This window comes from Hyperolius riggenbachi, chromosome 10 (genome assembly GCF_040937935.1).
Source record: "Hyperolius riggenbachi isolate aHypRig1 chromosome 10, aHypRig1.pri, whole genome shotgun sequence".
In the NCBI taxonomy this organism is placed as follows: Eukaryota; Metazoa; Chordata; class Amphibia; order Anura; family Hyperoliidae; genus Hyperolius; species Hyperolius riggenbachi.
Window position 1 is genome coordinate 24,075,724 of NC_090655.1, and position 13,815 is coordinate 24,089,538.

Sequence of the window (13,815 nt, forward strand, 5' to 3'; positions counted from 1 at the left end):
TTTTTCCTCTGATGATGTGCAAAGCATGATGGGATTTCCTATGTTGTTCATGTTGCCTAGCAACTGGGAGGGGTGATCAGCACACAGGACAGTTGGAACTGTCTCATGCTCCCTGCCACCTCCTTTCAACCAAAAAGATGGCTGCCCTCATGAAATCAAACATTTGTCTGTTCTTGTAAAACAGGGTGGGTAAGAGATTATATTACCTATCTATTTTAATTAACATAACTAATGTAACTTAATGACAGTATGTTTTTTAGGCTGAAGTTCCTCTTTAAGAATTTTATGAGTGAGTCTCGGTGTGTGTAGGATGCAAAAAGAGAAACGCACAGAGCCCAATATAGTGTAGTATGTATTGGATTTGATGGATAGTGTAAGTAAGTAAATTGCTACTCACAAACCAGGGTTACCCGATAGGCAACTACTGTAAATGCAGGTGGGGAGATTAAGACCTGTTCCCCACTCAGGATTAAGAAGTCGCTCTCTGTAGATTGGAAAAAAGGTGTTATAGCCAGGGCCGGTCCGAGGCAGAAGCAAGAGAGGCTCCAGCCTCAGGGCGCAGTGTAGGAGGGGGTGCACAACTCACTCAGCTATAAATCCCTTATTGTGTTTGAAGCAGAGAGACATAAGAGAAGGGGATGCTTGGCAGTGACTGCAAGGCAGGTAACTGGAGATTAAGGTGTTGGGGGCCCTGGGGCACCTCTTAGTCTAATAACAATTAGTGTGTGATGGTTGGGGTGGGAGCGATGGGGGTAGGGGGGCACTTTAGTGTCTCAGCCTTGGGTGCCAGCGAATCTTGTCCCGACTGGGTATAGCACCCCTCCACCAGGGGTGGACACCGGTATCGCAGGAATTGAGCAGAGGCGCCAACAGAATAAAATATGCTAAAAACTTTAAAATTGCTGAGGAGGCAGTGGTGGACTTACCTCCTCAAAGCAGACATGAACCTGCCAATTTTCAAAGGTTTAGATCTATTAATATACTCAAAAAAAAAACCAGTTGCAACGCGTTTCGCAGGCGTGGCCCAGCTTCATCAGGCAATAGGGGATGGGGCACACAGCAACAAGTGTCTATGTCTCAGCCTAGCACCTCTATCAACAGAGGCAGATGGAAGACTGCGTAGCGAAGGGATCCATAACTCAGGCATACAGGTAATTAAAGTGGACCTGGGGCTTCCTCCTGCCCCGTTGAGGCGGCTCAGTCCCTTGCCGTCTGCCCGGGCCGCTCCTGTCCTCCATAGGGCACATAACACTTCCACCGAGGGGGCACGCATGCAAGCTGAAGCGCAACTGGGACAGAGAATCAGGCTGTCTTGTATGGGTACACTATCCAGCCACCTGCTGGAAGTCCTACACATTTCTGATCGATTCCTGGCAATTTTAAATAAGTTTCATCAAATCCACCTGCGATTTATTGCTCCAGTATATCCAGGGCCGGCCCTAGACTTTTTGCCGCAAAAAGGCAAATTTTGAAAAAATTGCCCTGCACCAGGGGGGAGGGGCGGCCGCCGAGCTGGAGGGGTAGCGGGCAGGACGGGGGTATTGGGGCTAGCGGTGGGGAGGGGGGTCGGACCCCACCGCTAGTCCCAATACCCCGGTCCTGCCCGCTACCTCTCCAGCTAATTTTGCCCTAGGGCCCAATTGTTACTTGAACCGGCCCTGCTTCCCACCATATGGCCACACCTCTCGCTCATCTCCCTCCTTCATTACCGCAGACTTGCCCTCAGCATTGGCACTGAGAGCTTGACAACATCTCCACACATTAAACATGGAGGGGACGAGGAGTGCATACAGTGGGGGTAGCAGTGGGGAAGAGGAATTAGTACAATAAAGCTGCACCCCATTATTGTTGTGCCAACATATCCCGTGGCGCTGTACAGAGGAGAGGAAAAAAAATACATGGGGAACATCATTATAAAGTTCGTGATAAACACTGAATATAGAGTGTTGGTACGTAATTGGTAGACAGTATTTACAACGACAAATGTAACATAATGAACAAAATGTGTAGCAAATTCCCAGACCCAAAAGGGTGACAGAGCCCTGCCTGAGCTTACAATCTACAGGAATAGGTAGGAAACAAGAAGTAGCATACAATATGTATACCTAGAGGCAGTATTTATTTTTAGTAAGGAGCACAACTTGGTCAGAGGTTGGAGGGGGAATGGCCTAAAGCCTCATCCACAATTTTCCATCAAATAGACAGATCTATTCGATAGATCTAATAAGAAATTGCGTTGTGTGTAGACGTCAAAATGGTTTCAGATCAATTTCGCAATAGACTTTGCTTTTCCAACCGATTGGACCCGTTGGAAATTATCTAATAGATCCGATCTGACGGAAAATTGTACCATGTAGATGAGGCTTAAGATAGAATGAATGCTTGTCGGAAAATGTGATTGAAAAAAAAACCCACATTTATAAGTAGATAAATACTTGGTCTACTTAAATAACATATGTATTGTACTGTCCACGTTTTTATTTCAATTAATTTTATATAGTAAATAAAGAGAAAACTGTTCCAGGCGGTTTCCATTTTAACTGCCTCTGATTGAAGCCATTCCTGATATAATTTCCTCCCTTACTCTTTATTTCTCCTTTGCTAAGAAAAACAAAAGTTTGCTTTCCTAAAACAGAAAGAATTTGCGATAATTCAGGTTGGAGTGAGCTTGAGATGTCTCTCAGTGCATCACTGCTGAATATATGCAAATTAACCATTGTACCCTTAGAAGCTAAACACACCTCCAGAACCGCTGGAATGCAATGATGTGTCAGCTTGTTAATTTGTACAGAGCCATAATAATCCAACATGCATACAGACTGTTTCGGATTGTTTGATCCTCATCAGTGCATGGCATGGATTAATTTGGCTCTATGGAGTGGGGCTTGTAAATCCGAGAGGTCCTTTGCTGAAATGGTGTTGCAGAATTGCACTGTCATATCTAGCTTGCTTTATAAACAAATGTGAGTACAGCATAGATCAGACAAAGCAGAGGGTGAACAGTCACCCTGGAACAAAAAAAACACAGAGCATGGGTGCCCAAATGGTGCAGTACATCACAAATGATAGGAGAAGCAAAATAGACAGACAATACTCACAAAAGGGAGGTTTCAAAGGGGCAACCAACTAACCACTGCAGGCAGGTGGAGATCAATAAACCTGACTCTACATAGGGGTCCAGGCTAGCTGGAGATGGTCGCATTTTCAAGGAAATAGCCCTAGAGGCCTGTATACTGAGCCCAAGGGAATCCTCTACCCTGAGCAGGGGGAGGTATACAATGCAAAAACAGGATGAAAAGGTGCCCAGAAAATAAAATGAATTAAAAACAATAAAATAAATGACGATTGAGGTGGCGGTCCTCAATGAAGGCAAATTCATATAAAAATGAACTTTAATGGCTCCATTGAGGTAAGCCACCTCAAACTTTATTTTGTTTTTAATTAATATCATTTTCTGGGTGCCTTTTTATTGTGTTTGTACAGCATAGGTCGTATTTCAGCAGCTTCTGCAGAGGGATGAAGTGTATTTCCCTTCTAAGCCTCGTGTCACACTGAACTGCCCTCAGCCAATCAGCAAGAAGCAAAAATGTGGGAGAGGATGAAAGGGAGGATAACAAGCTTCCCCCTCCCCGGCAATGTACGAAAAGAGCCAGGCTGACTGAGATGAGATTCATTGCAGCAGACACATTTACAATTATATTGGAATGCTTGCAATGCAGGGTTAGGATGTAGACTACATAATACACACAGCAGTAGGTAATAGGAATTTGATTTTATGGCTGACAATCCTGCTTTAAAGGGGAACTTCAGCCTAAACAAACATTCTGTCATTAAGTTGCATTAGTTATGTTAATTAGAATAGATAGGTAGTATAGTTTTTTACTCACCCTATTTTAAAAGAACAGGCAAATGTTCGTGATTCATGGGGGCTGCCATCTTTTTGGTTGAAAGGAGGTGACAAGGAGCATAAGACACAGTTCCAACTGTCCTGTGTCCTAATAACCCCTCCCAGCTGCACATGCTAGGCTTCAAATGTCAAATTCAAAATGTAAAAAAAAAAAAATTGCACCAAAACAGCAGAACGAGAACAACAACATCAGAAATCCCATCATGCTTTGCACAGCATCAGGGGAAAAAAGCCCGGGCAGTTTTCTTCTGTGCAGCTAAAAATGAAGCTTGTATAAGAGAAACAAAGTTCTGATGCTGTGCAACTGTTAAAGAAACACCAGGCCTTTTCAGTGCTGCTGAGTCGATTTTTAGTCTGGAGGTTCACTTTAAAGTGAAGAAAATATAACGTGTGTGATATTTGTGAAAGGAAAGTCATGTTCTGTTACTACTACATGCCACAAAAGTCTTTTGCCGTCACCTGGAACTTTTCTATGAACAGGATGTTGTGTTTCCGGAGAACCTTTGTGACGTACTTGCACTAATCAGTTCCTGTGTGCACCGGGGTTTTTAAACTGAAACTTGAGTTATTTTTCTTTCAACCTCATTAAACTATCTCAGCACTTTATACGTCCTGCTGATAGCTGATAGCACGTCCAGCGTGAAGATACGGCACATCCCGCACTTTACTCTTCTGCAGTCTTGATGGCTTTTGGTGGAAATTGCACTGCTGTAAAATAATTACAATTAGCATGTTTTATCAGATGCAAACGTGTCAGTCTGGATAATAAATCACCTCCATTCAAGCGACATTAGATAACCTTTTTTTCAATTCCGGTTTGTTTAGGTTTTTTTGCATTGTAAATCAGCTGAGGAATAACCGATCATTAGTCGATGCAACTAAACCAGTAGTTTGCCTCTCCAGGGACAGGGCAGCTCAATACTTAATCTAGTCTAATTGAATAGTCTACAGAGTAATAGTTAACACACATTTTGTCATTGTAAGGGATCTGCCAATGGTGTAGGTAAATGGCTCTATGATGTGTTTAGCAGATATACACCAGATTATCCACAGCAGATGGACTGTTTATATACTGATCTCTGGCCTAATGCCCTGTAATGTCCTGTTTGTCTTTATAGCTTGACTTTTTTTTTTAATCCTACATACTCAGTCTTGCCCTTAAAGGAGTTATCAGCCAATATCTAAAAAATGAGCTTTACTCACCTGGGGCTTTCTCCAACCCCTTGCAGCGACTGTCCCACGCCGACCGGTCCGCTCTGCGCCGCCATCCCGGTCTCAGAGCACGGTGCGGAGGCCGACCCCGAGGTCGTCCTCACTGTGCTGTCGCTAACCGGCACTGTCAATCAAGCCCACGTTGTACGCGGCTTACTGCGCAGGCTCAGACCTACTGCGCCTGCGCAGTAAGCCATGTACAACGTGAGCTTGATTGACAGTGGCAGTTGGCGCAATGAGGGCGACCTCGGGGTCGGCCTCTGAAACGTGCTCTGAGACCAGGACGGCAGGGCAGAGCGGACCGGACGGCGTGGGACAGTCGGCTGCAAGGGGCTGGAGAAAAAGCCCCAGGTGAGTAAAGCTAATTTTTTAGACTTTGGCTGATAACTCCTTTAAAGGAGATACCAGATCCAAAGGACTCTGGTTAATTTGGCGTATGCTGTGGGTGGGGTGGTATAAGTATATGCTTATGGCGCCTTCCGGTCCCCTCTGTCACTCGCTTTTCTCCTGTAGCAAGCCCCATTCTGACAGACCAACCCAGGGGACTCGCGTAACCTATGACCTACCATGACTTACCACCGTGTGTGAGGACCGTTTCCTGCGCAGCGAAAATGAGAATGAGCCCTTTTTCCTGAGCAGAGTGTTTTGCTAGAGGAGAATGGAGGGAAGTATTTGTTTTCCTTTTGAAACCTCCTCCCCATGTTTAGATTGATTTGAACTGGTATTACTCAGCTGGCAAACCCTCACTCTGGCTGGCTGAGCCATTTTAGCAGGAACCGTGGTGGTTAAAAACAAAAAACTGGGGTAGACATGCATTGTGAAAAGGAAAAAAATGTCCCTGTATTTTTCCCACTGCATTTGAGTTGTAGCCCAAGGCTAAAGATGGAACAACTCCATGCAGTACGAGAGCTTACCTACATGGTCATAGTATTTCAAATCTGTTGGTCCTAATTCTACATGGAAATGGCAAGATTAGCCAGTCACCCTAGTTGGGCTTCTGGAGAAGTTGTGGGTAATAGCTAGCAGGAACCCGAGAGGATAAGTTACTGCTGATCACTGTATAGGAATTCCGATTGTTTTGTGTATAACAAACAATGGGCCTGATTCACAAAGCTTTTCTTTTAAATTATCTCACCTTATTTATTAACTCATGGCTTAGCTCTCCTTATCTAACTTAACTCATGGCTTACCTCTCCTTATCTAACTTTATGGTTTACCTCTCCTTATATAACTTAACTCATGGTTTAGCTCTCCTTATTTGACATAACTCGTGGTTAAGTTCTCCTTATTTGACATAACTCGTGGTTAAGTTCTCCTTATTTGACATAACTCATGGTTTAGTTCTCCTTATTTGGCATAACTCATGGTTTAGCTCTCCTTATCTATTTATTTCATGAATTGTCTCTCCTTATTTGTTTATCTCATGCATTAGCACTCCTTACAGGTGAAAAATAAGTACGGTAACCTTTGTGAATCAACCCAATAGTTTCAGCTTTCTAGTTTTATATGTTCATTCTTAGCCTGATTGTTGAAGGAACACTGTCCTTATTTGATGTGAATCTTGTTTGCTTTGTTTATTTCTCTGTTTGGAAATTTCTAATAAAACTATTTGAAATGGAACAATAAAATTTAAGGAATGGTGTAAAAAAAAAAAGATGTTCCAGTTTGAAATGGAGTAATGTACAAAACTGTAGTACTCACAAGAGTAGGTTGCAGCATTGGGCAACCATCCAGTAAGCCTGTGGAGAATAACAGTCTCCAGGTGGGTATGGGAGAACCCGTATCGTTGGTCGCTCTCTCTGAAGAAAGGGTCCAAGGACTTAAAGAGAAACCTTAACCAAGAATTGAACTTCATCCCAATCAGTAACTGATACCCCCTTTCCCATGAGAAATCTTCTCCTTTTCTCAAACAGATCATCAGGGGGCGCTGTATGGCTGATATTGTGGTGAAACCTCTCCCACAGTGTGGTGTTAGCGCCTCGCAGCTCTGAGGTCCTGACATCACACTGTGAGAGCCTTGTTGCATTGTGGGAAATAACAGCTGTTTCCAACTGCCAAAAATGCAAGCAGCATCTCCTTCCAGTGGCATCACCTGCCAGCAGTAAAAATGTCAACATGTGATAAATGTCAGAATGTAAATCAGGGAGAGGAAAGCTTTTACAATGGTCAAACACTGACTAAATCATGTATACATAATTATTGTAAAAATGAAGCACTTTTTTATTACAGTATTTTCACTGGAGTTCCTCTTTAAGGGGGGGGGCTCCCTTCACTGGAGTTCCTCTTTAAAGAGGGGGGGGGGCTCCCTTCACAGAGGGGGAAGCAAGGAAGACAAGGTGGAGAGGCGCCCAAGAGTTAAAACAAATAAAATGTTAAAATAATGAGTTGACATACCTCATAGACGACAACACTACTGTTTTAATTTCTCTTTAGGCTGGTTTTACACCCAGGTAGGGTATTTGCGGTGCGATGCCCCACCCCGCCTCAATGCACAAAAGCACCAGCAGGGTTACATGCATAACGTCTCCGCCCCTCTTCCAGTGACCTATTTCCTGATGGACAGGAAGTATGTCACTGGGATTCCAGGGTATCCTCGTCGTATTTCGTCTCACACGTGTGCCGCTGCCAACCTTTTAAAAAGGTATGCGTTGCCCACTGACTTACATTACTTCCGCCGGTTATGCACTGTTGCCCCTGCATCAGATCAGCAACATTTCTGATGCGACGCCAGGCCCCTTTGCTTTTGCATTACCCTGCTGCAAAACAGGGTAACGTAACTCAGTTTTTCAATGCAAATGTAAAAGGAGCCTTAAAGGATACCCGTACTGACATGTGACATGATGAGATAGACATGTGTATGTACAGTGCCTAGCACACAAATAACCATGCCGTGTTCCTTTATTTTTCTTTTCCACTTGTATTGGTTATGCGAATCTGCATGCAGGGAACGCATGCAGATTCGCTCTAGTGGAAATGGGCCCTTAGGGCTGGAACCCACTACAACGATTTTCTGAGCGTTTAGGGAACGATTCAAACCGCTAACGATTTCCCTAAACGCTCAGTTAATGGATGGGCCAAATTCCACTGGAACGGTTGCGATTACCACATCGCAAAACACAGGACATGCAGCATTTTTAGCGCTAGCGTTTCTGCAATGTAAAGTATATAAACGCTGGCGTAATCGCTCATCAAACCTACACAGAGCGATTTTGCTAGCATTTTGAAGTTACTGCACACTGTAAAAAAATAAAAATTAATTGAAAGGACCAGTCAGAATTAAAAACGCTAATCGCTACACAATAGCTGGCAAAAACCTTACACCTTTTAAAATCGCCAACAAAAATGCTCATGAAATAGCTTACAAACCGCTCATACAAAACACTATTGCGATTAGCGATGGCGTTTTGTAGTGGGTTCCAGACCTTAGGCTACTTTCATATTGGGGAGTTGTCGTGTTCTTCAAAAAAAAAAACAAGAACACAACATAATGGTGGGAAAAGTTGCATTGCACATTTTGCACGCATTGTCTCACACAGTCAATGAAACATCTGCTCTACTGCATGCATTACACAGTAACACATTGCATGCACTGCAATGCATTGATGGGAATAGTACCATTACAATAAAATTGCATCACATTGGCAACACAATTTATATTGTCCAGTGTAACGCACCAGTGGTAAAGTAGCCTTAGGGCCCTGTCACACCGTAGAGCGATTTTTGGGTGTTTTTTTTTTTTTTTATGCTTCCAATGACTAGCATTTGCACCAATGTTTTCTGTGATTTTAATGTTTTAAAAAAAAATGAAAATGACACGAAAAACGTTCTCCGGGGCGTCTTCAGCCTTAGGCCTGGAACCCACTACAAAGCGCTATGGCTAATCGAAAGCACGAGCATTTTTAATGACCGTTTCATGAGCGTTTTCTGGTCATTTTGGTAGCGATTTTAAAGTGTAAGCGTTTGGCCAGCGATTGTGTACCGATTTGCGATTAGTGTTTTTAATTCTGATTGGTCCTTTCAATTTTATTTTTTTTACAGTGTGCAGTAATTTAGTAACGGTAGCAAAATCGCTCTGTGTAGGTTTTGACGAGCGATTACGCCAGCGTTTATATACTTTACATTGAGCGATTGCTGGCGATTTTGGTAGGGTTTTTACATGACTGCAAACTGTAAAAAAAATTTAAAATAAATTGAAAGGAACAATCAGAATTAAAATCGCTAATTGCTACACAATCGTTGGCAAAAAGCTGACACTTTTTAAAAACCCTACCAAAATTGGCAGCAATCGCTCATGAAATTGCTTAGAAACCGCTCATTAAAAAAAGCTAGCGATTGCGATTAGCGATGGCGTTTGTAGTGGTTTCCAGGCCTTACTGTTGGAAATCAAAAGACATAACAGAAGTTCTTTTGGGGCGATCTTTAATGTATTGTAGGAGATTTCCATGCAAGCTTTCAAAAACGTTCTTCTTCAAGCATGATACAGGTTCTGATACTTCTGAAAGCTTGCAAGGAAATCTTGCACATACGACCACATACAACTGTCCTTGCTGTTGGAGTAAACACAAATGTTTGAGCCCCAGCTCTGGGCTTCTTCTCCCTTTTCCAGTGTTTTCTCGTTATTTGCAAATGTTGTGCATTTAGTCAGATGTCCGTGTGTTGTTCAGTGCACTGACAAGTAGACAGCAGAGCTTGACGTATCTGTATTGACTCTCTCCTAGTTATCCATACAGTGAAGACAGCAGTCAGGGGAAGCAATACATGAATACACGATGTCCAGCATGGTGCGATCGAATTCTAATGTCACACACTGCTAAAGAACTCCTTTTAAAGGTAAGACTCCTCCGGGAATACAGCTGAATTTACAGAGGATAATCTCAGTAATGAATCTGCAGTCCTGTGTATAGTTTTGTGCCCATCACTATTTACAAGTCCATAGTTTAAAAATGAACAGTAATATAATCTCTTGACATACATATTAAAAAAAAAGTTCAGTCCCTAAGGTAACTATGTATTTCTTTTAATTCGTAATTTAGAAAAAGAAAAAAAAATTTGATTGATTATGAGATAGTGTGGGAGGTAAAGGGCCTGATTCACAAAGCGGTGCTAACAGTTAGCACGCTGGTGAAAAGCCCTTTATCATGCCTAAACTCAGTTTAGGCATAAGTTTAGGTGTGATAAGTTTAGGTGTGATAAGTTTAGGCGTGATAAGTTTAGGCGTGATAAGTTTAGGCGTGATAAGTTTAGGTGTGATAAGTTTAGGCATGATAAGTTTAAGCACCAACTGCGTTAGCACCGCAGTGCACAGCTGATCAAAAGTTTTGCGCTAGCAAAGTCTGGTGCACTTCGCATAGAGTTTAATGGCGCTGCTTTGCGTGCGGGACTTTGCACGCTATCTACACTTATCTAAACTTAGCATGCCTAAACTTATCACACCTAAACTTATCACGCCTAAACTGGCTTTTCACCAGCGTGGTGCAATGGTTATCACGCCTAAAGTCTCTAACTGGGTTAGCACCGCTTTGTGAATCGAGCCCAAAGTGTTCATTTTAAATGTATTTGTAGGTGTAATTTTACTATTTGGCCACAAGATGTCCTCGCACATTACTTCCCATTGCGTACCTAAATCGGAAGTAATGCGTGCATGGGCTCCAACGGAAGTAAACAAATGATTGCAGCATCTCATTGATGCCTGCGATCATTCACACGGGGCCAGAGATTAATGAATGGGAACTGCGTCTAAAGATCGTCGATAACGAGCACGGGAGCGCGCAGGGGAACGCTAGCATAGCATCTTATTGTCTACCGGTATACAGCTAGGCTAGGCTTATTTTCGGGGGAAAACAGTAACTATCAAACTAAATAAAAGTCAAGTTTAGATATTCATCCTGAAAGGGTTGCGTCCTATTTATCTGCTAGAGCTGCATTTCCGGAAAGGCCTCCAAGACCTGGGCCTTGGGTGACAGCTGGCCAAGGGGCGGCTGGACATGGAAGAGGGATTGCTGCAGATGAAGTACAGGGGTTACAAGTTAGGAGCAACAAATGAAAATAGGGAGCTGCTGCCCAAGGGACCTGTATAGAGCTGGGGGGGGCTGCTGTACATGAATGATAGACATGGGAGGGGGGCTGCGTATAGAATGAGAAGGGTGCTACTGCACATGGAAGCTGCAAGGAAGTTTGCCTAGGGGCAGGAAAAGTATAAATCCGGCCTTGAGTTCTGCACTGTTACAGTGATATAGGAGTCCTATGATCATGTAGAGATGAAACCAGCCTTTCGAAGGATTCTGGACACCAACAAAGCTACATTCTACTCCAGCACCTGCATGGATATCTTTGTCAAACAATTCCCCCCCCCTTTCCAAAGCCTTTGCCAACAACTACGTCTGCACCATTTCCTGTATCTCCCATCTTGTGACATAAGCCGTTGGTATCTGCACATTTTAGCCACGCACTGTCACTCATTAAAGAGAAGACCTCTGCAATCTGTTCCTTCAAGCTTAAGTGCTGATCAAGCTAGAATTTCCTTTAAGGGGGGAACAAAAAAAAATCATCTAAGATTGTATCTATCAGGCTCTTCCCTGTCTGCGCTGGGAAAATGGATGGCGCTCACAAATTAGCACCCAGCATGCGGAGTTCCTCACGCTAGGCGTTACAGATTGTACAGACATGGGGCTGTAAACAGCTTCCGCGCAGGACCATCTATCATGCCATGCTCGGTTACCTCACCATCATGTTATTTTATGCTTCCTAAGCCCTAAAACACCAAAGGTTGCCCGTCGCTCGCAAGTCACGTTGACGCCTGATAGCATGCAGTAATGAATGCTCAGCGGACTGTGGCCCTGTTCCTGCTTGTGCAGTGCTGTAATTTGTTTATCTGTCTAAAGATTATACAGTTGGAAATCCACAATTTTATGCTGCCTTTCTAAATTATCAAGTCTCTTTTTGATGAATGCTTTCCCACTCGCGGAAGGGAAGTTCCGTAATGATCTTGAAATATTGGAAAGTGCTCATGCATATAGTGCAGAAGGTTACGGTTCTTTTTTTTCTGTTGTTTGCGGTTCCGGCAGGCGACCGTAATATAAAGTAAATCTGACCTTAAACCTGCCTAATGCATTAACATAATTTAGTTTTTATTGCACACGGGTGATGTATATATTACTCTTATCCATTCAGACCTGACTGATTGCAGAGAAAAAGTCCTTGACGATATTTAATAATGGCTGACGTGCATCACTTTTATGTTTATTTGAGGTGGTCATTACGGGGATGTGACGGTGTTGTTTTTGTACGGGTGGGTTTTTCGCACGTAGCTGCCCTGGGATTGGAGGGAAGGGCGGGGGAGCAGAAATGTATACAAGTGCATATAGGTGAATGCCATTTCATATGTTAAATAAAACCAGGCTTTCTTTTTTGAACTGTTTTCTGGAGATTGCTGAGTGAACTTTACGTTTCTATGTTACATTATAGCAAAATGCCACCATATGTATTGGCTTTTTGAACATTTATGGGGCTAGTAAATCTAAAACATAAATCACCTTTTACGAAGAGATTTTCCCATTAGGTACAATGGGCACATACTTCTAGATACCACTGTTGCCACGGCGAGAGATATGATTTTATTTTATAATATGATTTATTAGTTTATTATATATCCCCATTATCCGGCTCCAACGGGGATTGGCGGATTGGCCGAATAAGTGTAGTTTCTGGTTGCTTAAAGAGACACTGAAGCGAAAAAAAAATGATGATATTATGATTTGTATGTGTAGTACAGCTAAGAAATAAAACATTAAGATCAGATACATCAGTCTAATTGTTTCCAGTACAGGAAGAGTTGAGAAACTCCAGTTGTTATCTCTATGCAAACAAGCTATTAAGCTCTCCGACTAACTTAGTGGTGGAGAGGGCTGTTACCTGACTTTTATTATCTCAACTGTAATTGAACTGTTTACTTTTCCTCTGCTAGAGGAGAGGTCATTACTTCACAGACTGCTCTGAAAGACTCATTTTGAATGCTGAGTGTTGTGTAATCTGCACATATTATAGAATGATGCAATGTTAGAAAAAACACTATATACCTGAAAATAAAAATATGAGAATATTTTCTTTGCTGCTAATCTTCTAGTAATTATTCATAGTACACAACCAATTCATTATATCATATTTTTTTTCGCTTCAGTGTCTCTTTAAGGGTCAATGTTAAAAATAGGTCTAGCTATATTAAAAAAAAATACGTACTCTACGCCACTGTGTATAAATACCATAAGCTCTGTATTAATGTTGACATACAGTAATTAAAGAGAATCTGTACTCTAAAATTCTTACAATAAAAAGCATACCATCCTATTCATTATGTTCTCCTGGGCCACTCTGTGCTGTTTCTGCCACTCCCTGCTGCAATCCTGGCTTGTAATTGCCAGTTTTAGGCAGTGTTTACAAACAAGAGACATGGCTGTTACCAGAATGTGATAGGCTCAGAGGAGCTCAGTCTGTGATTCACACAGAGCCTGCAGGGAGCGTGGAGAGGGTGTGTATTGCTTTTATCCTATCACAAGCAGAGCTGCACATTCCAGCCTGAGTGCCTGAGCCCGACAAAGCCATCAGAGGAAAGAAAATTAGATTACAGAGATAATACAGCCAATGTGCAACTAAAAAAGGCTGTAGTAAGCCAGACCACATTAGAACAGGTATAGGAACTT

The 13,815-nt window shown here is 42.6% G+C and overlaps 1 protein-coding gene across 2 annotated transcripts in view; it reads left to right on the plus strand.

Annotated features, from left to right (window-relative positions):
* INPP5A (inositol polyphosphate-5-phosphatase A) overlaps window positions 1–13,815 on the plus strand; it is a 614,694-nt gene that overhangs the window by 592,742 nt on the left and 8,137 nt on the right. For both annotated transcript variants that reach the window (XM_068255129.1, XM_068255128.1), the window contains exon 13: window positions 9,838–9,949. In XM_068255129.1, coding sequence (XP_068111230.1) covers window positions 9,838–9,949 — 112 coding nt within the window. The remainder of the gene's footprint in view (window positions 1–9,837; window positions 9,950–13,815) is intronic.